Source organism: Macaca thibetana, chromosome 7 (genome assembly GCF_024542745.1).
Source record: "Macaca thibetana thibetana isolate TM-01 chromosome 7, ASM2454274v1, whole genome shotgun sequence".
Taxonomy (NCBI): domain Eukaryota; kingdom Metazoa; phylum Chordata; class Mammalia; order Primates; family Cercopithecidae; genus Macaca; species Macaca thibetana.
The window spans coordinates 18207741-18234467 of NC_065584.1; the positions used below are offsets into that span (position 1 = coordinate 18207741).

Sequence of the window (26727 nt, forward strand, 5' to 3'; positions counted from 1 at the left end):
GCATTAGTAGCTCTAGTCATGTGGGGTAACTCAGCTGGGCACAGATTTTCTATCAAATCTGAAAAATAAAAATAACTTGTAACCATATTTAGTGGAATGATCATGGCTCACTGCAGCCTCAACCTCCAGGGCTCAAGTGAACCTCCTACCTTAGCCTCCTGAGTAGCTGGGACTATAAGTGCATACCACCATGCCTGGCTAATTTTTCTTTTTTCTTTTTTTTTTGCAGAGTCACAGGTCTCCCTCTGTTGTCAGGCTGGTCTCGAACTTCTGGGCTCAAGCAGTCCCCAGCCTCGACCTCCCAAAGTGTTAAGATTATAGGTGCGAGCCACCGCACCTGCCTTCCCCCACAAATTCTTAATTCAAGAGTATTTTGAACTCTTGAATCTTGGAGCCTACATAAGAGTTTGTAGAGAAAGTTTGATATTCAAAACCTATAAACCAAAAGCCTTCCCACGGCCAGACAATAGACCTCAGAACACAGGATATAATGTTTGTTGTACTTAGCAGTTCTCCTGTTTGCTCAGAGCACCAGGCTTTTCAGAAGGGGATCGTTCTGTCCCTCCTGATTGAAAAGATCACAAAATGCTTTAATTTTGTGAAACGCTTTGCCAACGTATTCATTTTCCCCTAAACTCTTACTTTATGAAATGTTTGCAAATTGTTTCACACGTACAGTCTCTGAGAATGTGAAAATGATTCAGAAAAGGGAAAGCCTCACTTAAAACTACTGGAAAATGCAAATGAAAGGAAACAAAGGGAACATGGCCCCACTGTGCCCCATAGAATGTAATAATATGCCTCTAGCCTCTTATTTTGGCAATTTCCAAGTTTGTGTGATTTTAAACAACGTCCCAGCAAAATCCTCCTAAATACATTGTTGCATCCTTCAGTTAATTTATTCAATACATATTTATTGAGTGTCTTCTGCCAGGCATAAATGCCAGGTGTGCACTGCTGAATCTAATAGGCTGGAGTCCTGCTTTCTTAGGGTTTATTGCCTCTTCCCAGTAGTCAGTCTGGCGGGGAAGTTAACTCTCTTATTATAGGATCTCCCTAGGATAAATTCCTACAAGTTGGAAATTTAGGATCAGTCCATGCTCACTTAAATTTTAATTCGTTTTGCGACTGTCCTCTTGAAAAGTTATACCACTTCCCACCAGTGCCTCAACCAACATTGGCATGGTTCGTTCTTTTAAGTCTCTGCCATTCTGATAGATGAAATGAGACATCACAATTGCTTTAATTTGCATTTCTTTGATTTTTACAGTTTGAGAGTCTTTTCATGGGGATAATCTCATTTTTGTTTCTCTTTTTGTGAATTTGCCCCTTTTCTTATTAGAGTGATAATTTTTTTTTCTCATTGAGTTGTAAGATTTATAAATTAAAAATATTTAACCCTGTGTCATCTGCATGGCCAATATTTCCTCATTTGTTTTTAAGTTTTATTTATGACCCATGATTTTACACACAATTCTAAATTGGTATGCAGTCGAATATGTGAAGATTTTCCTTTTGATTTGTTGGCTTAAAAAAAAATAGCGTTCACTAAGTGCCAGAGCCCTGTTTTATGTTCCTTACAAAGATTAATTTATTTAATCTTCACAACAGCCCTATGAAGTGAAAACTAGGTAGATAGAAAGAAGTTGAGAACCTTGACTGAGGTTAGCTTGCTAGTAAGTGGTAAGGTCAGAGTACAAACCTAGTCTGTATCTAACCACTGCGCCTTGCCACTGCTGGTCTTGGAATTAGACTCTATGTGTGTGTTTGCTTATTCATGGTTGCTTTATAAATGCTCATAGACGGCTGGGCGCGGTGGCTCAAGCCTGTAATCCCAGCACTTTGGGAGGCCGAGACGGGCGGATCACGAGGTCAGGAGATCGAGACCATCCTGGGTAACACAGTGAAACCCCGTCTCTACTAAAAATACAAAAACTTAGCCGGGCGAGGTGGCAGGCGCCTGTAGTCCCAGCTACTCGGGAGGCTGAGGCAGGAGAATGGCGTGAACCCGGGAGGCGGAGCTTGCAGTGAGCTGAGATCCGGCCACTGCACTCCAGCCTGGGTGACAGAGCGAGACTCCGTCTCAAAAAAAAAAAAAATGCTCATAGACCTACTCCTCCCTGAGGGCAGGTGTGCCATGTCTTCTGTTTCTCCTGGCCTCTTCCCAGTCTCCTCCACTCTTTACTGGGCATAAGCTACGTGCTTAATAAATACTTGTTGACGGAATGAATTGAGTAAATCTAGATTCTAGATCATCGGCTCACATTTGTGTTTATGCTCAAAGAGGAGTTGACAGGTTCTATGTTTCCATTTTGCCTCCAGCAGGAGGCTTGACAAGCTCAGGTTTGGCGCGGGCACCTGAGCAGATGAACTTCACCCTACCAGTTCGGCTGTACTTTCCCTCACCACACACCCCCCTTCCCTCTTAAAGTAAGCCTCCTGGCTCCATTCCCTGCTGGAGAAATTCTAGTAAGTCCTTTCCCAGGCTCCACCCTTCAGAATCTGTCAAGTAAACAGCAAGAAGGCACAAAAGGAAAGTCCCAAGAGATGGTGACCAGAAAGTTCAAATGATGCTTGACCAGGACTTTACACACACCAAGATGTTAGGGGTCTTCCAGCTGAGGGGCGCTCTCTCTTTTCCACAGCGGGATGTGAGGAGTTTTTTACTTTTACAAACAGCATTCTCAGACCTTATCTCAAAGAGACTCTTAGTCAAGCCATGATTAAGGAGTTATCTTTGAACATAATCTCCCCTTCTCTTCTCATATTCAATCATTTGACAAATCCTCTTGGTTCTTTCTTTGAAGACTCTCATGCATTCATTTTTTCCAGTCTCACTGACTCTTCTCTTATTCACTGGGTCTCAAAGTGGGTCCACAGACCAGCAGCCTCACCTGGGAGCTTGTGAGAGATTCACATCCTTGGGCCTAGCCCACACCTCCCCAACCAGAAACTCCGGGGGTGGGGCCTGCAGTGTGTGTTTTAACAAGCCCTTCAGGTAATTCCCATGCATACTCAAGTTTGAGAACCACTGCTCCAATGGACGCCCCCCCCAACCCCCTTATAACATTATAAATGTAATGGGCCAGGTGCGGTGGCTCATGCCTGTAATCCCAGCACTTTGGGAGGCCGAAGCAGGAAGATTGCTTGAGGCCAGGAGTTTGAGACCAACCTGGGCGAAATAGTGAGACCCCATCTCTACACAGAAATTAGCCTGGCATGGTGGCATGCGTCTGTAGTTCTGGCTACTTAGAGGCTGAGGAAGGAGGATTGTTTGAGCACAGGAGTTCGAGGCTGCTGTGAGTTATAATTGCACCACTGTGCTCCAGCCTGGATGACAGAGCCAGACCCTGTCAAATAAATTAATGTGTATATATATATGTATGTATGTAATGGGTGTTTATTGTAGACCATTGGAAAAATATGGACAAGTATGAAAGAAGCACACAAAAAAGTACCCCATAACTCTAACCTTCAGAGGGAACCACTATTTTAGCCTTTTTCCTCAATTTTTAAAAACACATATTTAAAAAAAAGTCTTCATTCTGTTCTGTATGAATTACTGCAGTGATTTCTGAGTTGTTCAGCTGGTTTTTGATCTTCCAGTTTCTACCTTCGTCTCCTGAAATTCATCTTGGGTCCACCATCCCCATCCATCTTTTTTTTTTTTAATTCATATCTCTGATAGTACAACTTCTGGGCTCAAAAATATTCAGTGAGCCAGCTTTGCCCTCTGACTTTAACACGTATAAATTGCTCACCCTGCTATTCAAGGAGTTTGGTGATACGATGCTTGCACTCTTACCCACTAATCTGTGTGCTCTGTAGGGACAAAGACTGTCTATCTCTGGCACCTAACACAATGCCATGCACTTGGTAGGCACTCAGCAAATACTTGTTCAGTAAATGAACTCCTCTTCTACAATCAAGTCACATTTGGTAATTCTGTGCCATCAGTTTCTCCTGGAACATCAGTTTGTAAGCAGAATCATCCCCTTGTGCTTTCTCAAAAGGCACATACCAAGGCACCATCCTAGAAGACTCTAGTTGGTTAGGTGTGGCTTCTGGATGGTTCAGATGGGCATCCCCAGGTGAGAAGCTCGGGTCAAAAACACCCCTTCCCCATTTCCACAGGTTAAATACCAACCCACCCTTATTAGATATCCCGCTTCCAAAGTCATCTCCTCTCCCTTCCCCAGATGTTTCACCATGTCCTTTGTCTCTGCTGTTAGCAGCCGGGAGGGGTGGGGGGCCATGCCCGGAGGGGAGTCACGTGACTTAGGCTAGGCCAATCGCACTATTTCCCTGAGAAGTTAAACTATGTCATGGAAGACTTGAGGCAGTCCAAAGGTGGTGGGTGCTAAAAGTCAGAAGGCCTCAGGGCTTGCTGCTGGCAGTCCTGTGTGGCCATCAGTGAGCAGAGGAAGCCAGCCTGCAGGATAGAGAGTGGAGCAGACCTATAGAGGGAAGCAGGAAAGGCATATGGTTCCACGCAGCCCAGCGGCATGTGCCTGCCCAGCCTCCCCGTATTTCCTCTTATACTCGAGTCTCTTTGCAGGATCCCTCCCCAGGAGACTGTCTTTCCAGGCCTGCCTCGGACTCTTCCCATTTTGGGCAGTCACTCAGGTCTTCCTGACTGCATCTGCTCACCTACTCAGTTGTACTGCCTCAAGTTGGGCAGGGCGTATCAGGTTTTATACTTAACTATTCCATAAATAGCCGTGCTGCTCTAATAACCAATAGAGTGTGTGTAGGGGGATTAATGTTCTTGACCAGAGAAACATCTAGCAAAAGAATGCACAAAACATCAAGGGGAGGGGCGTTCTTCTCCTTGGAGGAGGAACTGAGGTCCCACACTGATGGGGGTAGATAAGCCTGGAATTGAGGTCTTCCAGCTCCCAGATACTTATGTGCTCTCCAGCCCATGCCCAGATGGGGCTGCAGAATGGTCCCATCAAGTCCTCAATCAGGAAATAAGTGTTTCTCAAAGTGATTTCTAGGGGGCATATACCATTCGGCTGTTAAATGTGTTTGTAAAACAGTGTAGACAAGACAATGGTTTAGACAATTCAGCTTGTTTATTTGTGACTTCTCAGGATCTAAGACGCAAGGGTCCTTTCTGAAAGTTCATGAGGGGAATTGCGAATGGGGTTGTTCCTAAACAAATTTGGCCCCTGCACCCTAGGTCAGGAAGCAAGTCCCAGAGCTGAGGTTCTATGGAATTAGAAGGTGGAAAAGGCCACATTAAACCCTCCTTTGGCTTTCAGCATTTTTTCCCTCATTTCACATAGACAGGCAGACATGTGTCCCCTGCTGTCCACATCAGGCAGGGCTGGTCCACCACTTCCTCTTCAGGGTGACACCTTCTCACATCTCTTGCTGCAACTGTAATGGGAGAGAGAAATTAAGAAATGTGTTTGAGAATGCAAGCAGCAAAAACACACATGGAATGACATATTCCATGTGCAATCACCTTCGGCTCACATCCCCTCTTTTTGAACTCTGAGAAAGCAGGCGGGGACTGGAGCAGGTGAAAATAAGATGCCAGCTCTACTTAATTTTCTGGCTATTGTGTGAGTGTGGTTGGGGGACCTGGGGGGTGGTTTGGGGGCTGGGGATGGAAGAAGACGTAAGGGGTGATTTCATCCTCTCTAGGCCAGCAAGGGCTTGGACAAAGGTCTCTGGCCTTGGTTCCTCTGGAGGAGAATAAGCCGCCCTCAACTGACATGCTGATGGAGGGGCGGGACCTGCATTAGCCAGAGCTACAGGAGAGCAGGGCACACATTGTCTCAACCTGGCTTTGTTACCACTTCTAACCCTGAGAATCTCTGGCATGAGACTTCAGAGATCATCTGACCTGTCTCTGCCACCTTGTGCCTTTTGCTTAGTGACTTTGGGTAGGTGGCGTCAGGTGCTCAGTAATCAAAGTGGTGGGGCTGGATGACCTCAGGCTACCCCTGGGCTTCCACCTCCGAACTGTCTCCTGATGGGGAGATACCACACTACTTGGAAGAGGTAAGGTCTCCTGTGAGTCTGAAAGGCACACCTTTGCTGAAGACTTGTAACCTGCCATCTTGAACTTCTGTTAGGGGTAATGATTCTCAGATGGGGGGTCTATTTTTTGAGATAGAAAAAATTTTCAGAAGCCTAGCTGGTGTTTCCCTTAGTCCCTCCTTTTGGCTAGGTTTAAAAGTACTGCACGCTAGAAAGCTTTCTCCAGGTCTACTCGCTGGCTTTTCTGTAGTCTTCAGACAGCTCACAATGTCCTGTCCACTGCCTCAGGACGGGGTGGCAGGAAGGGTGCCCTGGGCTTCTCTTCTGCAGAGGAACCAACTGATTTCACTACCTGGGAGTAATGTGCAATCACATTTTTATTTTTGTCACCACCAGGGTGTCCTGTTGGACTCTCTCCTCTCATCCTCTCCTAAGGCGGCTGGTTGGTGTGGCTTTGGCAGTGGGTGCTATTATTTGGAGGTGCCTAGAGACTTAGAGTGGTAGCTGCACCATTTCGCTGGGTGGCTTGGGAATGGTCAGTCTGGCTCCTGAGAGCTCAAACTGAGATGGAAATGAGACCTGTTTTCACTCTAGGCCGGCCGGGGCATTCCGCACAACCCACTGGAGAGGCCCGACCGGCGTGGCCTTTAGGACGTGCCTCTTGCCTTGTAATGGCCACCGGCCCTCCCTCGGGAGACACGCGGCCACCTGGATGGGACACTGCGGTGCCTACCTCCGGGACACGAGGTGGTCGCTGGGAGAGGGCTCGGAAGGCCCTGGGGGTCCTATCAGGACGCAGCACGGGAGAAGCGGAATCTCCTCTTCTCACCCCCACAAGCCTCGCCCGCATCGTAATTCTTTTTATTTTTACTTTCGAGCCATGTAAGGCATGCAGATGGGGTAGGAGCGTTCCCGCGACACGTTGCCAGCAGCGAAGCGCCGGCCCGCTCGTGTGGCCGGAGCCCGGGGAGGGGACAGGGCACGCGCCGCCTGCCCCACCTGCCCCACCGCCCACGGTCGCTGCCGCCCCGGGTCGCGGGACCCACGCCGGTCACCCCCGCCCCGCGGGGCCCAGGAGGCGAGGCCGCGCGGCCCAGCCCCAGCCTCGGCCCTGGCTGCGTCCTGGTGGATGCCGGGGGCGCGGGCAGGGTCCGCCCCGGCGGGTCCGTGCCCCGCGCCCCAGGCCGCTGGCGGCCAGGCCCACGTTTTCCCTCTCTCCGGCTCCCTCCGCCCTCCGCTCTGTCCCTCCCTCCGCCCTCCTCCCTCCCCGCGCTTCCCCTCCTCCTGCCTGGTCATGTGTCGCCTTTTTTTGTTTGCAGTGGAAACAATTTCTCGCCGCTCGGCGCGCCCCGGCCCGACGCGCCGCGGCGGAGGCGAGCGGGAGGCGGGACGGGGCGGGGAGAGCGGCGGGGCCGGCGGGAGGACGCGCGGCGCGCCCGGCGGACGCCGCAGGTCCCATGCCGCGCCGCGACCCCCGCGCCCCTGCCGCCCGCGCCCGCGGCCGCCCCCCGCCGCCCGCCGCCCCGGGCTCGCCGCGCCGCTCCCGCGCGTCCTTAGCGGGGCCACCGAGCGATGCCCGCCGGGCGCCCGCGAAAGTTTGTCGGCTCCCGCTGAAGGGCAGCGGCTCCCCCGCGCCCCCGTGCCCCGCTCCGGCCAGGTGAGTTTGCGCCCCGCTCCCGCAGGCTCCCGCGTGGGCTCGGGGGGCACCCGGGGCGGGAGGCGCGTCCGAGACGGTCCTGGAGACTACCTCGCCGCTCTCGGAAGACGAGGGACCCCGCAGGTCCTGGGGGGAGGGTCGGGTGGGGGGCCCGGGAGCCCCCAGCCGGGAAGTTGCCGGGTCCGAAGAGTTTCCTGCCCCGACGTGCGTGCTGCTTTCCGGTGCCTCGGTTTCCGAAAAGCCCGCAAGGAACAGAGTTGGTATTGTCTGCGGAGGACGGGGTCCCCGCCGTTCCGGGCCAGGGAGGGGGTTCCGATCAAGTGGAGACCCCAAGATGAGAAACAGGCTCCTAACAAAGATCCCTCCCCCCCAAACTGTGCAGACTTGGCACAGGCAACGAACGTCTCCGGAGACCCCGAGGCCCGACCCCCCTCATCCCGGCCCTCTTTGAAACCCTCCTTGGGCCCTGGATAAGTTGGGGGACGGCGGGCTTTTATTGATTTGTTTTCGAGGCTCGCCGCGGTGCGGCCAATAAAAGGTTTATGACATCTGACCGGCAGTGAAGGTATGCGAGCTCCCAATTGCCCTGTATACGGGGAGAAGAGCAGTTTTCCCCGTTGCCCGGCAACGCCGCTGATTGACGCGGGATGCAGCCAATCGCCACTCCCGCAGGTCCCCTTGAAATGTTTTTGACAAGTACAGTAGACGAGAGTGAAGCGCGTGCGTGCGCGCGCGCGCGTGCTGGGTGGGGGGTGACTCGGCCCCCCAAACTTGCGACTGCCCTGCTCCGCTTTGGGAGGATTTCTTAACTTTTTAAAGTTCGCATCAAACATCTGTTCAGAGCTGGGCCAGTAATGTCTTTGTCAGTTATTTGGAGACCTTCTGTTTACTAGGCGAGAAACTAAGCTTTCTTGCCTCATTTTCTCCGTTAAAAAATAAAAAGGGTAACAAAACACAGCAAGTCATAAAAAACAAAAGAGGGCGTGTGTGTGTGTGTGTGTGTGTGTGTGTGTGTAAAGTTGTAAGGAGGTCACCAGTGAATAACTATTTGCGTATCTGGTGGAGCAGCCTTGTTGGCAGCAGATTAAAAATGTTTGCTTAACTGCAACTCACATGATCCAGATTCTTTTTTTTTCCCTCTAAAACAGGAGGAAAAAAAGATTTGGCGAAATCTGTAGTTAGAGTATAATAATGGAAAACTCCTCAGCTGTGGTTTCTGGGAACTGTTTTTTTTTTTGTTTAGTTTTGTTTTGTTTTTACATGGAACTGTAGTGATCAGCAGCTCTTTACACTGTTGCTGTAAAATGCGGGATTTATAGGGATGCAGTGAGCGGTTGGAGAGTACGGGGTCCCAGCACAAAGCGCACACAGGATCCAAGGGTACTGAACTCCCATAACCCTCTCTCCGTGACAATGCCACTTTTTCTCCTAAAACCATATTGCTGGCAGTGTTTGCTTAAAACAAAAGGAAACATGGAGAATAGCGTGTTAGTTCCTCTGGGAAGCTACTGACAAATAAGCAAATTAAAAAGAAAGAGAGCAGCATGTTGTCATAGCAACAGTGCAATTAAATTACTTTACTGTCAGCCATGATATAATTTTCCTGTTTGGAAGCTCAGGAGACATAAAACTTTCATTTAGAGCTAAAGTTGACTTCAGTGGCTGGGTAGTTCTTTTTTATACTCTACTGTGGGCATTTGCTGGTCATCAGAAAATTTTCTGATGGGATCTGAGGAAACTTTTAAGAAAGACAAGTAATTCGTTCATAAAGAAGTTAAAGCCAGGATCAGACCAGACTCTGTTGTTTCCCCAAGCCTAAAGATGCTAGCTTGTTTTTTCTCTGAAATGTGTCAGGGTAACCTCCTTATTTGATAGAAAGAAATACTCCCTGTGAGTGAACCCCAGTACTTTGGGATCGAGACCATCCTGGCCAACATGGTGAAACGCCGTCTTACTAAAAATACAAAAATTAGCCAGTCATGGTGGCGCACGCCGGTAGTCCCAGCTACTCGGGAGGCTGAGGCAGGAGAATCGCTTGAACCTGGGAGACAGAGGTTGCAGTGAGCCGAGATCGCACCACTGCACTCCAGCCTGGGCAACAGAGTGAGACTCTGTCTCAAAAAAAAAAAAAAAACAAAAAACACACAAAACAGTTGGGCCTCTCATGACAGCTCCCCCTTAGGCCTTGCGTCTAGCAGGTTCTACCTTTTGGAAGAGGGAAGGTGCTCTAATTCACTGGCACCCTTGGCTGGTTGGTTAGTTCCCAGGATTATGCCTTCCAGAATTCCCTAATAGAGCTTCCCCAGCTGAAGCGGCAGTTGTTTTAGATGTAGTGTTAATGAACATTTAAGAGACATAGAAGGGTCACATCTTTGCCTTTTTAATTTTATTTATTGTTTTGTGACAAGGTCTCCCTCTGTTGTCCAGGCTGGAGTGCAGTGAGCCTCAACCTCCTGGGTTCAAGTGATCCTCATACTTCAGCCTCCCAAGTAGCCGGGACTACAGGCACACACCACCACACCCAGCAAATTTTTGTATTTTTTTGGTAGAGATGGTGTTTTACCATGTTGGCCAGGCTGGGCTTGAACTTCTGAGCTCAAGGGAGATCCTCCTGCCTCAGCCTCCCAAAGTGGTGGGATTACAAACATGAGCTACCATGCCACGCCTATGTCTTTGCTTTTAAATATGTTCATTCATCTCTCTTTCTTCCTCTCCTCTCCTCTCCTTCCTTGCCCTTCCCTTGCCCTTCCCTTCCCTTCCCTTTCCTTGCCCTTCCCTTCCCTTGTCCTCCCCTCTCCTCCATTCCTCTCCCCTCCCCTGCCCTCCCCTCCTTTCCTCTCCCCTTCCCCCTTCCCTTTCCCTTCCCTTCTTCTTCTCTTCCCTTCTTCTTTCCCTTCCTCCTTCCCTTCCCACTTCCCTTCCCTTCCCTTCCCCCTTCCCTTCCCCCTTCCCTTCCCCTTTTCCTTCCCCCTTCCCTTCCCCCTTCCCTTCCTCCTTCCCTTCCCCCTTCCCCCTTCCCTTCCCTTCCCTTCCCTTCCCTTCCCTTCCCTTCCCTTCCCTTCTTCCTTCCCTTCCCTTCTTCCTTCCCTTCCCTTCTTCCTTTCCTTTCATTCTTCCTTTCTTTCTTCAAAACTTTTGAGACAGGATCTCACTCTGTTGCTCAGGCTGGAGTGCAGTGGTGCAGTCATGGCTCACTGCAGCCTCAGCTTCCCGGGTTCAAGCAGTCCTCCCACCCAGCCTCCCAAGTAGCTGAGACTACAGGCATATGCCCGGCTAATTTTTGTATTTTTCGTAGAGACAGGGTTTCGCCATGTTGCCCAGGCTGGTCTCGAACCCCTGGGCTCAAGTGATCCTCTCGCCTCAGCCTCCCAAAGTGGCGAGATTATAGGCATGAGCTACCATGCCCAGCCTGTTCATTTGTTTTCTAGATAGATGCTTGATTTTCTTACCGGTTGTTTCTGTGGGGAATTAAAACATAACACTCTCAAACCAAGCATATTGTTTTAGCGCTACAGAGAGTGGGAGACCTTTTTGGTTATCTTTACTGTTCTTTCTGTGTTACATTGGGTGCTGGAGGGTTGAACATGCTTTGCGTCTGTAGGGGTCTTTCTGTTTGTAAATGTACCACCTCCTCGTTTTCTTTTCTCATCAGATGTTATTTTACTCCATGTTCTAGGTCATTGATAAAAATGGGGATGGTGGTGGGTCGGGGTGGAGGGATAGGATTCTGTGGCCTGTTTTGTTGAATTGAATTGAATTTACTGTCTTGAAACTGGCAGTTGCTCTCCTTTTTTCACCAGTTCTAATTTCAGTTAATGGCTTATCTTACATTCCCATGTATTCGTGTGGTGCCTGAAGTTACTTGCTTTTCTTCTGTTCGGAAGAAAAGATAATTCGCAATAAAATTTAATGTACTTTAAAACTGGTCTTCTGGTCTCAAGCAATCCTCCTGCCTCAGCCTCCCAAAGTACTGGGATTACAGGCGCGAGCCACCATGCCTGGTGTTATCGGTCTTGTTTTATTTAAGGGGCATCAGGTCGCCTTGCTATATCAACAGTGGGCTGATTTTTCTCATCAGCCTATCTGTAGTGGAATTGTGGGATTGCGTTGCTCAGCGTGGGAGTCACGAGGTGGTGGTCCTGTGTGGCAGGGGTTCCACAGAGGCGGCCGTGGGAAGCAACAGAGTCAGAGGGGCACAGTCTGCCTTTCTGTTTTGGGCCTCGCCAGCTCATCATTTCTTTGTGATGTCTTTACTAGGAGCCTTCACGTAAATGGGTCCAGTCATGCCTCCCAGTAAGAAGCCAGAAAGCTCAGGAATTAGTGTCTCCAGTGGACTGAGTCAGTGTTACCGGGGCAGCGGTTTCTCCAAGGCCCTTCAGGAAGACGATGACCTCGACTTTTCTCTGCCTGACATCCGATTAGAAGAGGGGGCCATGGAAGATGAAGAGCTGACCAACCTGAACTGGCTGCACGAGAGCAAGAACTTGCTGAAGAGCTTTGGGGAGTCGGTCCTCAGGAGTGTCAGCCCCGTCCAGGACCTGGACGATGACACCCCCCCGTCCCCCGCCCACTCTGACATGCCCTACGATGCCAGGCAGAACCCTAACTGCAAACCCCCCTACTCCTTCAGCTGCCTCATATTTATGGCCATCGAGGACTCTCCGACCAAGCGCCTGCCAGTGAAGGATATCTACAACTGGATCTTGGAACATTTTCCGTATTTTGCAAATGCACCTACTGGGTGGAAAAACTCCGTGAGACACAATTTGTCACTGAATAAGTGTTTTAAGAAAGTGGACAAAGAGAGGAGTCAGGTAAGCCTCTGTGTCTGGAACCCAAGGTTTGTTTTTTTTTTGTTTTTTTAATTTAAAATTTTTCTCTATTAAAAATGAATTTCTGTTCACCGCATTAAAGTAGCAGTTGTAAGTAGGTTTTAGTCTATTTAATTCATTTAGATAATTTTAAAGAATTTCCTTTCCCCAAGCCTATTAGTTATGTACTGTTTATTAGCGTTTGTACTATTTGAGGGTTTCCCACTGATAGGGTTTCCATAAAGATAAAACGGTGGTTTGCAGAATTGTTTGGTTCTCAGTTATCATCCCTCAGTGTGGATGGTTCACTTTGGTTTTAGAGTCTTAACAAAGGTCAGTATTCCAAGGGCAGCCATTAACCGTGAAGTATGTGTATATATATGTATTTGAAAAAAACTGCCACCATGAGCTAGAGAAAAATGGTGTTTCTTTTTTTTCCCTGAATATGAACGAGGAGGAGGGAAATTTCTCCAGTGTTCTGGAATAAGTAGACAGTGATGAACATTGGGAAGAGACTTGAGTATACTTACACTCCAAGACTAAACAGGCATGAATTGCCCAGGTGACTGTCATGAAATCTGGTGTCTATATAAGTGACAACTTTGAAATTCCTGGCTCAGAGTGAGGGTCCCATTAGAGACTGACTTTAAAAAGGTTTAATATTGACTTTAAAGCAGAGGTGCCCAGTGTTTTTGGCATTAGGGACCCATTTTGTGGAGGGCCAGGGGGGATGGTTTTGGTACGAAACTGTTCCACTTCAGATCATCAGTCATTAGATTCTCATAAGAAGCATGCAACCTAGATCCATCACATGCACAGTTCACAGTAGGGTTTGTGCTCCTATGAGAATCAAATGCTGCAGCTGATCTGACAGGAGGCGGAGCTCAGGTTGGCGATGCTCAGGTTGGCGATGCTCACCTTCTGCTGTGCAGCCCCCCCTTCTCCCCCATCCCTAACAGGCCACTGATTGGGACACGGCCTGGGTTGGGGACCCCTGCTTTAAAGCCATAGTTTGTACTTCATGGTCAGTGAAAAGAAGATGATTTTAATAATTTGCTTTCTTTCTCTTTTTTCTTTTCTTTCGTTTCTTTTTTTTTTGAGACCAGGGTCTTGCTGTGTCACCCAGGCTGGAGTGCAGTGGTATGATCCCAGCCCACTGCAGCTTTGACCTCCTGGGCTTAAGTGATCCTCCCATCTCAGCCTTCAAAGGAGCTGGGAGCACAGGTGTATGCCACTACACCCTGCTAATTTTTATACTTTTTGTAGAGATGGTGTCTCGCTATGCTGCCCAGGCTGGTCTCAAACTTCAGGGCTCAAGTGATTCACCCACCTTGGCCTCCCAAAGTGCTGGGATTACAGGCATGAGCCACCACGCCTGGCCTATTTTTGTTTTAAGGAATGTAATAGGTGTAGTAGAAATTGGGCGACTGTTAAGAAGTGGACAACAAAATTGTGATCTGACTTTGAGTCCTGAAAAGTAATGCAGCCACAGTTAAGATAAATGGCCAGAAAAAGTTCCCTCCACTAAGTTTTCATGTGACTGTGTTTTCCCGCTTTGTGTGTTGTGTTAATGATGCTGCCTTGTGCAGCTGGAGTTCTGGTTCTCCCTCTTTTTGAAGTTCAGGTTTGGATGCAGGACCACCATTGTGTGGGGTCAGTGGCTGGGCAGGGCTGGGGCCTTTAATTTCTTTCTGGCAGCATGTCACTGTTTCAAGTAGAATCTTGAGCGTGAGAATATTCTCATTGTCTTTGGCATGGGAGAGTATGAATCAGGAAGTGGCCTAGCCCTATTGCTCCTTGCTCAAATTGGATGTGTTTGTGTGCAAATGCTCTTCACTCAGTTTCTGTTTGAGATGGGGGGTGGGGACGCAGGGCTTGGGGAGGGGTGTTGCCTGGGAGGAAAGATGTGGGCACTAAGGAGGGATTTACTTTGATCACTGGTGCAAATGATGCCTGGGTCGAGCGTGCAGATCTGAATATTCATAAGTTTTTGGGCCCCTCCTCCTCAGGTCCTTATTTTTGTGTAGCTGTAACCATCAAAGTGCATCCCTTTAATCAGGGAGAGGAATTTCCGTGACCATGAAGCTCTTTCTCCTTCCTCTGTATCTCAGGTTGGGCATTTGGAGAGCCACCTCTGGACTTGGCTTTTTTGAGTGCTTTAAGATTATTCTTTGAGCTTAGAGGACATTCATTGCTCCCCTGTAAAGAACCAAGTCTGTGGTATTTAAAGCTTCTGTATAGGTGGGTCTTTGTGGCAAGAAAGGGAAAGTCTCCGAATGCAATTCCAGACAGAATGTGGAGAAGAAAGTGCTGCTCAGGTCCCCCAAAGCCGCATGGCAGTGATAAAGCAACAAACAGGGCATTTAGTTTGGTGTAAAACGAGTCTGCAAGTTCCTGCCTGCCTGAATCTTCATGTTTGACATAATGCCGGTGCACATAAAAGTAATTTAGCAAATGCACACTCTGAAATGTTAGAAAAGACCAACGCCAGAGCGTGCAACAAGACTCGGGAGCATTATTCATCAATCAGCCTTGGGAGTGACAAGTGGGTGTTGGATGCCGTGTGTTGAGGCACACCGGGAGGAGCTGTTCTCCCCCCATGCAATCCCCCACCGCTGGATTCTGGGAATCATGTTTTCCAGGAGTGAAGGTCGTCAGTCCGGATAAATTCAGATATCACTTGTTGAAAGAGAATGGTTTTAAAGACCTGAGATTGTTAATGTTATGAAACGTTCAGTTCTGGCTTCCCAGCCATCCTGACCTGTATTGACATGTTTCTGATCAAATGCCAGTCAGTTTTGTGGTTGGGAGTTTGCTCCCAGCATTTGGGATTCTGTGAGAACAAAGCAAGAGGTGTGAGTTTTTCCACTTTTCTACTCTTTCTTGGGTTCCCCCAGGCCAGCTGCTGGCTGCTGTGAGAGGTGCAGGCTCCCAGGTATGCTCAGGTACACCCAGGTCCTTCCAGGGCATTGACGTGGCTCAGTCACTTGGGGTTTGCTACTACGGCATTCTCCCTGATATTCTGCCCAGTGAAAGCTCCTTTACCTCTATGGGTAAACTTGTTTTTAACCATGAGATTTTATTTGGCGGGAGCTCCCACATTGAAGTTGCCTTCAGCACAGTGACTAAATGCACCTGAATGTTGGTGAGAAGTACCTTAAATTGAACGGGAAAATTGAAACCTTGCAAGTTGTATGCAGTGAATTAGCTATTCCACTTTTAATTTTCTTCTGAAAGTGAAGAATACGGTTAGGCTTGACGTAGCAGTGAAAATGTGGAATCCTGTGTGATCCTTGTCCCTGAGGGCTCGGAACACATACCCTGCTGGACAATTGTTTGGCTGGCATGTTGGGGAGGAAACATACTAGATTGCATCAGAGTCACCTGTGGCACTTAAAAAACAATTCCCAGCCAGGCACGGTGACTCACACCTGTAATCCCAGCACTTTGGGAGGCCAAGGCGGGAGGATTGCTTTAGCTCAGGAGTTTGAGACCAGCCTGGGGAACATGGTGAAACCCTGTCTTTACAAAAAATACAAAAAAAAAAGATTGGCTGAGCGTGGTGGCCTACTCCTGTAGTCCCAGCTACTCTAGAGGCTGACATGGAAGGATGGCGTGAGCCAGGGAGGGGGAGGTTGCAGTGAGCTGAGATACAGCCTAGGTGACAGAGCCAGACCCTCTCTCAAGAAAAAAAAAAAAATTCCCATTTTCTCAGGCCCCTTTCTGGAGATGGTGATTCATTAGGCGTGAGGTGGGAAAACTGGTAGTTCTGCCGAGCTTCCTAGGTGTTTCCAGCGTGCAGCTAGGTTGAGAATCCCTGAAGTAGGTGCCCTCATGAGGTCTTTGCAGTTGCTGAGATTTCATCAAGAGCATGTTCTCATGAATGAGTCAGTCAAGGCAAAAGAGACAGTCTGGCTTTCGTTTTATCTCTTAAAGGACTTCAAAAGATAAGAGTTTTATTTTTATTTTTGAATCACGGAAATTTTCAAACACACAGAGAATAGTATAATGACTTGATATACCCCCATAACACACATCCCGATTCAGTAGTTGACAAAGGTTTGTCACACTTCTTTTATTTATTCTTCTTTGTTGTTGCTATTTCTGAAGTTGTTTTTTGGTTTTTTGTTCTGAGACAGGGTTTCACTCTGTTGACCAGGCTGGAGCACAGTAGCATAATCATGGCTCACTGCAGCCTCAGACTCCCAGGCTCCAGCCTTAGCCTTCAGCCTCCAAAGGTGGGACTACAAGTGCACACCACCATGCCTGACTAATTATTATTATTATTATTTTTGGTATTTTTCATAGAAATAGGGTTTTGCCATGTTGTTGGCTGGTCTCAAATTCCTGGTCTCAAGCAATCCTCCTGCCTCAGCCTCCCAAAGTGCTGTGGATCATAGGCATGAGTCACTGCACCCAGCCTTGCTGAAGTATTTTGAAGCAAATGACATTTACAATTCAAACATTTCAGTATGCATAAGAATAATTGACAATTTCTTATATAATAACCATGCTAAAGTCCCGCCTAACAAAACGAACAATTATTTGGTGTTGCCTAATACCAGGTCCATATTCAGATATCCTTGTTTACAAAATGTTTGTTTGAATTAGGGTCCAAATGTGGTTCCTGCAGTGCCTTTTGTGATGTTTCCTGTCTGTGTCAGTCTGCAGCACTCCTATGCCCTCTTTCCTTTTTAATTCCCTTCCGTGTTACAAGAGACCCATGGCTTACGCTCTACAGTACTTGCATTCTGTTTACTTCCTTGTGATTTCATGTAACTTGCTTGTCTCTCTCCTATTTGCTGTCAAATGGAAGGAAGTACGAACGTCTGGGTCACATTCTGGATTACATTCTGGGTTGCCCTGTGTCCTTCCTGATATATCACTTCCAAAAGCCTGGTCATCCCCCTCTTGGGGAAGCTGAGATTGAGCCATGGGTTCATGTGAGGTCACTGTTCCCTACTCTATAAAATTGCTCATTAGTTTTTTTTTTTTTTTTTTTTTCCATTTCGTCTATGGATGATCTGTGCCTAAATCAATTAAGGTAGAGTTTTAATGTCTGGGATTAAGTTTTACACTCCCTAAATACAGGTCTTACTTAGGAGTGTAAGATTAGCATGTACTAACCTCTCTGACTACTTGTAAATGAGAAGTAGACTGCAGTTATTTTTTTCCAGGCTGGATTATAAGGTATGTGTGTATTTCTATTTCTGTGCCTTTTTTTTTTTTAACCTTTCCTCTTGCTACTTGAACAAAAAACATTGTCATCAAAGGGTTTATAAAGGAAACACTGTACAAAAGTATGTTTATTATATCCAGAGCGGAGTGCTTTAAATACAATTTTAGCTTATAAATATAGGCATGCTTGCTTTGTGCTTTCCATATGCAGTATCTGATTTCTTCCTCACTAAACCCTATGAAGTAGGCCCTATTATTTTCTTTCTTAAAATAGATGATGAGTTAAGCCCTGAGTGGTTAAGTAACTTGCTAGAAGTTGCACAGCTAGTAAGTGTAGAACATGAGTTCATCCTAATTCCTTCCAATTCTTTTTTAAAAAAATATTATTTATTTAATTTATTTTTGAGACAGGGTCTCTCTGTCACACAGGCTGGAGTACACTGGCATCATAGCTCACTGCAACCTTGAACTCCTGGGCTCAAGTGGTCCTCCTGCCTCATCCTCCCAAGTAGCTGAGAATACATGTGCATGCCACCACATCCAGCTAATTTTGAGATTTTTTTTTTTTGTTTTTTTTTGTAGGGCTGGGCACTGTGGCTCATACCTGTAATTCCAGCACTTTGGGAGGCCGAGGCAGGCAAATGACTTGAGCCCAGGAGTTTGAGACCAGCCTAGGCAACGTGATGAAACTGCATCTCTGCAAAAGATAAATAAATTAGCTGGGGGTTGTGGCACACACCTGTAGTCCCAGCTACTCAGGAGGCTAAGTTGGGAAGATCGCTTGGTGACAGAGCTAGATCCTGTCTCCAAAAATAATACATTTTTAGTAAAGATGGGGTCTCGCTGTGTCGCTCAGGCTGGTCTTGAACTCCTGTCCTCAAGCGATCCTCCCAAGTGTGAGCCACCATGCCTGGCCCTGTTCCCTCCAATTCTGAAGGGCATGTGCTTACCCCTGGTGCTTGCCCATGCCTTCTCAGTATAGCAGACATTGTAGATGATCTCTCTGTGCTTCCTTTAAATAGCCTATGACTATGGGTTACAGGGGATTGAAATAACCCAAATAAACCCAGAATTAACTTTGGGGGTACAAGATAGAGAAAGGCAAATACAGAGTATATTTTTGTACTGTTGAGATGGGGCTCAATTGTCGGTACATGTAAAGTTCTTGCATCTGCACAGAGCACACAACTGCCTGCTCAGCTTCCGGTTTCCAGGCTCTGTCCTGACCCCCTGCCTCATAGGACCCCTTCAGTGGCATCAGAGCCAAGTGCAGAAGCTTTTCTCCCTGCATGTACACTGTTTATACAAATTCTCTCTCTAATTTGCTGTTCTCTTCACGTTTACTTTCAGTAGATGAGATTCTTTTTCAAAGGCAGTTTTGAAAATGAGGTTGCACCCAGGTGTGGTGGCTCACGTCTGTAATCTTAGCACTTTGGGAGGCCAAGACCGGGGGTGGGGTGGTGGGGGGGGGGGGAGGAGGAGGAGGGATCATTTGAGGCCAGGAGTTCAAGACCAGTCTGGCCATCATGGTGAAACCCTGTCTCTACTAAAAATACAAAAAGTAGCCAGGCCTGGTGGCAGGTGCCTGTAATCCCAGCTACTCGGGAGGCTGAGGCAGGAGAATCGCTTGAACCCAGGAGGCAGAGGTTGCAGTGAGCGGAGATCACGCCGCTACACTCCAGCCTGGGTGACAGAGTGAGACTCTGTCTCAAAAAGAAAAACAACAACCAAAAAAGAAACTGAGGTTGCACCTCTATGTGTCAGCACCCCATGTAAGCAGTTGCTTCTAGGTTTTTCTTCTTGGTGTTGTGAATGCAGAATCAAGAGCATTTCCCCTTCCCGTGATACCAGTCAACCTACCTGTCTCATTGATGGTTCTTTTAGGAGGAAGAGATAACTTATTATTATTATTTTTTTGGATAAATAATGCACATTGGAAGACAGTGTGGTCTGGTTCAGATGTGTAAATTCCTAAGAATTAGTGTAATACTGGGTGGGTGGAATGTGTAATTTTGTAATGTGTGTGAGGCTCCTCTGAGGTCTCTGGGTGAAGTGACAATTCTCTTCATCCTCGACCTGGGGCTGCCTTGCCCAGCGTTGGAAATGCTCTGCCTGAGGACGGCCTCCTTCTCACTGGTGCCCACTGCCAGGCGGGCTGCTTTCTGCCGTCTGTGCTATAGGCTATGTCACCTCAGAAGGTTGAGAGTTTACCAGGGTCTCTGAAGGGCCAGAAATAAAAATACTCCCTTGTCACAGGCCCTGGAATAGGAAGCCATTCATACCAGCATCCTCTGTGATCCCAAGAAAGTGCACCTCCCTGACCCATACTGCCGTTTTTTTTTTGTTTTTGCTTTTGTTTTTCTGAGACGGAAGGAGTCTCGCTCTGTCGCCCAGGCTGGAGTGCAGTGGCGCGATCTCAGCTCACTGCAAGCTCTGCCTCCCGGGTTCACGCCATTCTCCTGCCTCAGCCTCCCAAGTAGCTGGGACTACAGGTGCCCGCCACCACCACGTCTGGCTAATGTTTTGTATTTTTAGTAGAGATGGAGTTTCACCGTGTTTGCCAGGATGGTCTTGATCTCCTGACCTCATGATCCGCCCGCCTCGGCCTCCCAAAGTGCTGGGATTACAGGCGTGAGCTACTGTGCCCGACTTCTTTTTTTTTTTTTGAGACAGTCTCGCTCTGTCACCCAGGCTGGAGTACAGTGGTGCAATCTCGGCTCACTGCAGCCTCCGCCTCCCCAGGTTCACTTGAGAATCGATTATTTTCATGCCTCAGCCTCCTGAGTAGCTGGGATTACAGGTGCATGCCACCACGCCCAGTTAATTTTTGTATTTTTAGTAGAGATGGGGTTTCACCATGTTGGTCAGGCTGGTCTCAAACTCCTGACCTCGTGATCTGCCTGCCTTGGCCTCCCAAAGTGCTGAGATGACAGGTGTGAGCCACCGTGCCCGGCCCCATCCTGCCGATTTATTCCTTCCAGACTGTTCGTTCCTTTTTCTTCCAGTCATTAGGTGTCTTGGGTGGGGCCACATTTCTGTTGTCTTGCTCTGGCAGACTTTTCATTTGTCTGCTCATTCATTCATTTATTCAACAAACTTTTTAAAGTACCTACTATACTACGTGCTAAAATAATACAGAATTGAATGTACCATGGTCACTGCCTGTAAGGCACTCATGGTCCAGCGAGCCCTCCCCATAGAGTCTCCCTCTCGCTAGCGGAACTTCTCCAGCAGAAGCTCTTACTCCACCGCTGTATGCCCTTTGTATTCTCTGTTTTCTGTCTCACATTGTTGCTTTTCTGGCTCTGCATGGATACACTACCTTTCTACTCCCTACGGTGACTTGGCCAGGAAGATGCCATTCACTTGGATGGGGGTCTGTCTGAGGCTGCTGGGAAAGCTTCTGATCTCCCCCTGTTTCCTATTGAGAAAATGTTGCATTCTCTTTGGTAGAGCTTTGAGGCACCTGGATAGGTCTACCAGATACTTCATTGATGTACTGCCTGTATATCCACCAGCAAGAAATGGTTTTCAGAACCTTCCCCGTTGGGCTGAGATTTCCCCTTGAAATCATTTTGGCTGCAGGATAATTCTCTGCAGTAAATAACATAGGAAGTTGGCACTCTGACCTATTTGAAACTTACAAGTTTAGGCCGGGCGTGGTAGCTCACGCCTGTAATCCTAGTAATTCAGGAAGCCGAAGCAGGGCGGATCACTTTGAGCTCAGGAGTTCGAGACCAGCCTAGGCAACATGGTCAAACCCTGTCTCTACAAAAAATACAAATATTAGTTAGGCGTGGTGGCATGCGCCTGTGGTCCTAACTACTCAGGAGACTGAGGCTGGAGAGTCGCTTGAGCCCAGGAGGTGGAGGCTACGGTGAGCCATGATCGCACCACTGCATTCCAGCCTAGACGAGACAGAGTGAGACCATGTCTTCAACAACAACAAAAAATTGTTAAAAAAAAAAGTATGATTTGATTCTTGCTTTTTGTACTCTTAGTAGTTTACATTCCAGGGAAGCAGGAAACATAATGCAAAATAAAAAAGAGTAAGTTACCGTAAGTACTGGATGTGTGCCCATCAGTGTGAGATTGGTATCATTCAAAGTTAGGCTGGCTTCCCTTCCCCAAAGAGGGGCACTGGGGAAGCTAAAAGATAGGGATGGCGACTTTTGAATATTCCTCATGTTCACTTGAATAGGCTGTTAACAAAGCATTCTTCTGGTGTGGGAATGAGCATTAGACCTCCAAGGATGGATTGATCAGATGGAGGCTTGACTGTTTATTGTAGAAAACCAATTAACAATGATTTAAACAAGCTAGGGGCGTATTTCTCCATTACATGAAGTAAGTCTTGAGGAGCTAGACAGAGACGCACCTTCCCTCTTCTCTGCTGTTCTCAGGGCATTGTGCATTTCCATTCTCAGTCTTCTCATGGTCCAAGATGGCATCAGCTAGCATGTTCCCATTTTAGGAAGCAAGAAGGTGAGTGCAGGGAAGGACAGGAGAGAGTCTTGCTGACTTCGGGTTTTAAGGGGCTTTCCCAGAAACCGCACCCTCTGCTTTGATCTTATTGGCTGGAGCCTGGTCACATGACTTCTAGCTGCAAGGAAGCCTGGGAAATGAACTTTTTTGCCTGATCCATTGGAACCCCAAGTTAAATGTTGGTTCTGTTGCCAAGCAAACTTGGAACTTTCTGCCACAGAGGTCTAGATGTGTTGGAACAGCGTCAGAGGAAAGGATGGAGAGAGGTGGTGGCTGGAAGGTTATGTAAATAAGAATAGGGACTTGTTGGAGGAGCTAGGATGCTAAATGGAAAACTTTAAATTGCATTGGTAACTTAAGTAAAGCAGAGATGCTGACCCATTTCTTAAACATTCCAAATAACCAAGGTTTTGCTTTAAGATATTCTGGTTAAATTGCATTTAATGTCATCAAAAGCGATAGCTTGATTGAGGTGAAGATGTACTCCGTGCCAAGGATGATAAGAAGAAAAGCAAGGAAATAGATGGTTGAAGATAGAGAGTAGTGTGAAGTCGTTCTTTTAGTAATAACTTGATGGGTTGCTATGTAAGATTACAGACAGTTCTATGAACAGGATGAAGTCTTTGATTTGTGTATGTGTGTGTGTGTGCTTGTTTGAGTACCTTTGCTTGTGAACTCAGCAGGAGACAGTAAATACAGGCAGAGAGGCTATATGCTTCCCAGGGGAAAAAGCTCTCCAATTACCCTTCCTTTTCTTCCTTTGGTCCTCACAGGGTGTGTGGGATTTCCCTCTGGGCCCCGTGGGGTCGAGTTCAGTGTCTCCTTCTATTTATTGGAGTTCTGTGAAGTGCCTTATAGAAGGCTGTGACTGTCCTCCTCTAGGGACAGGACTGATAAGTGATTTAACTAATGTCATTAGACAGAAAACACCCACCTAGCAGAACATGTGCACCTGCTTTGTTTTTAGAAGGCCAAGTCATGTGAGCGCTGACTCTGATCATGGCTATAGTAGAGGGGGAAGAAAAGTCCCGAATCTCTAGGAATCGAGGTACAGGCAGCCTGGCACGGAGGTGAGGCATAGCATCACAGTAGGTACTCCTGGAATACTGCACTGTGTGCTGAATTCCTTCGAGGCTTGTAAAGTTGAGAACTGGTGTTTGCAGCTATGGTTCTGAGGTCTTGCAGAATACCTAGTGGTGGTGGTGTTGCTGTTGAGATGAAGCCTCACTCTGTCACCCAGGCTGGAGTTCAGTGGCATGATCTCAGCTCACTGCAACCTCTGCCTCCTGGGTTCAAGCGATTCTTCTGCCTCAGCCTCCTGAGTAGCTGGGATTACAGGCTCACGCCACCATGCCCAGCTGATTTTTCTATTTTTAGCAGAGACAGGGTTTCACCATATTGGCCATGCTGGTCTTGAACTCCTGACCTCAAGTAATCCGCCCGTCTCAGCCTCCAAAAGTACTGGGATTACAGGCATAAGCCATTATGCCTGGCCCCTGGCTTGCAGAGTAAAAATTAGACTCTGTATTTGTGAAAATAAGTGGCTTCAGTCATTTTAGAAGCATTTTCAGCAGTGATTCATTCATGTACCCTTGTTCGTGGAGTGCCAGGCACTGTTCTGGGTGCTGAGGATATAGTGGTGACCTCTGGCGGGTCCCTGGCTGCTCTTCTAGACCTTCCATAGGGTAGCAGTAAGGGTAGGGGAGGAGGAGGAGGAGGCAAGTGGTAAATGATAGTTCCCTACGTGGGACAGGGCAGGTAATGTACCAGACTGTGTTACATGCAATGAAGATAATAAAACAGTATAATGTACTAGAGAGGAGTGGGGAGGAGGGTGGGAGACTTCTCAGAGGGGTCTGACTAGGCCATGCCTTGAATGGCAAGAGGGATGCAGCCGTGCAAAGATCTGGGTGGAGAAAACAGCAAGTGCAAAGGCCCTGAGGCGGCAATGACTCAAAATGTCCAAGGCACAGAAAGAAGGCTCGCAGTTAGTGTGTTAGAAAGGGGAGAATGTTATGTCTAAAAGGACAGGAGGGGGAAATACCTCTCTGGGGCTTGTTCCAGTGGTGCGAGAGAGATGGTGGGAGCGATGCTAGCTTGAACCAGGGTCAGGGGTTGCAGATGAAGATGTGTGGGCAAATTTGGGTTGGGAAATTGGATGAGGATTAGTGCCAACATTCTCTTTTAACCATGTTAAATTAGAGATGGTTTGCGGACATCTAAGTGCAGCTGTCAGGAAGTTTGCTATACGAGTTTCAAGCTCTGTGGAGACGTTCGGGTGGAGGTATAAATCTGAAACACAGTGCATAGGTGTTGGAAAATAAAGGGATTTCTGGATTACCTCTCAATCAAAAAGAAAGTGAAATCAAACTTCTATTTCAGTTCTTACAGGAAATTATATTTCCATTAGTGTTTGACTAGGAAATTCATTTTGGGGTATATTCAGCATGGAGAATAAAAACAAAAGAGGTTTACATTTAGAGGGAGACCGTCTCAGAATTATTTCAACAATGACTTACCTCTAGTTACTAGCTGTAGTTTTGCAGGCAGAAGAGAACAAACCTTTACTTTTGTACCAAGAGTGCAACTTCTAAATGTGCTCGGGGTAGCTACATCTCTGATATCAGGAGAGAAATGTACTCCAGTAAACATCTCACTTAGCAAAGCCCCCTAACCCATGGCTTCTGTGAGTTTTCTGCCATCTGGTCCCTGGCTGGAAAGAGGAATTTTTCTTGTATATGTGTCTCCATAGCAACGAGTTTGCAGTTGATATGGAAAGTAAGCAGTTGCCTTAGCAACGGAGTTACTGATGTGGCGGCTTCCTTGCTTTCAGGGAATGGATAAGCTGACCAAACTAGTTTAGATGCATCCTGTAGGGCGCTGTAATGTAGAGCCGCACACACGGCCCCTGCCAGTGTAAAATTGGTCTAGCTTTAAAAGAGATCGCAGCCCCTCCCCCTTCCAGAAGGAAGGGCTTACAGCTGTAATAAATCAGACAAAAGTAGTCGCTGTCAGTTGAAATAGATTATAAGCGGGATCTCCTAGCAGAATTTATTTAGTTTAGCTCAAAGGAGAATGTTATAGTCAAGGGTACATTTGGTTACAAGGACAAGAGAGTCACCCGAGTTGGCTTAAGTAAAAGGGTACTTGTCCCAAAAACATAGCAGCCAGTCCCATGGAGCAGGAGCAGTGTCAGAGAGCAACAAAGCATATCTGGGGTCCACGGCCATTGGACCTGCCTCCTCTGTTCCTCTGCGGCCACGTGGATGGTCATCTCTGCCTTTCTCTGAGGATCCGTTCTAGCCTTCTCTTTGCAGCCCAGCTCCCTCTGTGTGATCTTGATTCCTACCTTCTCTCACCATTGGCTTGTTCTGCTGGTATATTGGTGCCAGTCCCTGTGAGGTGATGGTCCCAGTGCCCAGCGGCGTCAGCACCATCATCTGTGTGGCCTGTCTTTGTCATCATTTTAGACACTAGGACTTGTCCTTTTCCTGGGCCAGGCGCTCAGCTCTGGTCAGAACAGGGGCTGGTCCCCCTGATCAAGATAGCTGCTCGGACAATCCCTTCATCTGGGGTTGGGCTGGGGCTTGAGTCTCAAACATATCTGCAACAACAACAAAAAAATTCAGGAAAGCCTTTGATCATTTGAAGACATTTTATTGATTGATTGATTGATTTGAGATGGAGTTTTGCTCTTGTTGCCCAGGCTGGAGTGCAATGGCGCGATCTTAGCTCACCACAACCTCTGCCTTCCGGGTTCAAGCAATTCTCCTGCCTCAGCCTCCTGAGTAGCTGGGATTACAGGCATGCACCACCATGCTCGGCTAATTTTGTATTTTTAGTAGAGACAGGGTTTCTCCATGTTGGTCAGGCTGGTCTTGAACTCCTGACCTCAGGCGATCTGGCCGCCTCAGCCTTCCAAAGTACTGGGATTACAGATGTTGAGCCACCATGCCCAGCCCAGTACTAATGAAAAGGAAAGTAATAAGGAACTTTGGAATATTTTGTGCTTTCTTCTTCCCTCTGTCCCCTCAGAATACCTCTTCTGGGTGATGAGGATTAACATGCCAGAGAACGTTGGGACTATCTTGAACCTCCCTTTTCTTGTCATCTCCATGGTGCCTTCATCTTTCTTTCATTGCAGTTTATAAATTGGGGGCTGGCAGTTCCCAAACTAGCAAAGTTTTTCTTTGGTGACTACTTCTCCCTGTCGGCTGCCCTCAGAGTGCCCGTAATCACAGGGTTGAGCGATTACCGGAAATTATGAACTCTAGCCCCCGATCCGGACAGAAATAAATATCAGCTTTCCCATACAAGTTGTCCTAATAGTCAGGATCAGGAGGTTTGGTAATAGTTCTTACTGACTGTTGTGCACTAGCTCGCATCACTGCATTGTTATTTTCAAAATGGGGGAAAATGTAATTACTCCATCCTGGGGACTGGGGATGACAAAACTCTGGTGGAAGATACTCAACAAAATAAAAAGAGACCAGGAAGGCTACAGAGTGGCTTCTGCCAGTCGCCAAGGGATTGGGCAATGGCCAGAATTATGTGGTTGGGGAAGCCAAAGGAGAAAGGGACTCCTAAGGTTTACCAGTGCCA

General features: G+C 47.6%; 2 protein-coding genes and 1 long non-coding RNA gene across 15 annotated transcripts in view; 1 reads left to right on the plus strand and 2 right to left on the minus strand.

Moving 5' to 3' along the window:
- PSMC1 (proteasome 26S subunit, ATPase 1) overlaps positions 1-26727 on the minus strand; it is a 1015066-nt gene that overhangs the window by 852559 nt on the left and 135780 nt on the right. The window lies entirely within an intron of this gene.
- FOXN3 (forkhead box N3) overlaps positions 1-26727 on the plus strand; it is a 467440-nt gene that overhangs the window by 197661 nt on the left and 243052 nt on the right. For 11 of the 13 annotated variants that reach the window (XM_050799096.1, XM_050799098.1, XM_050799104.1 and 8 more), the window contains one exon: positions 11909-12465. In XM_050799096.1, the coding sequence (XP_050655053.1) occupies positions 11923-12465 (543 nt within the window). In that variant the 5' untranslated portion in view covers positions 11909-11922. Of the gene's footprint in view, positions 1-7288; positions 7652-11908; positions 12466-26727 lie in introns of those variants that run through there. The other 2 variants (XM_050799110.1, XM_050799103.1) reach the window with 2 other exon arrangements.
- On the minus strand, positions 21908-24829 carry LOC126959727 (uncharacterized). The gene is made up of 2 exons (XR_007727634.1): positions 24645-24829; positions 21908-22094 (listed from the first exon to the last, which is right to left on the minus strand). It is a non-coding gene; the product is annotated as an uncharacterized LOC126959727 (long non-coding RNA).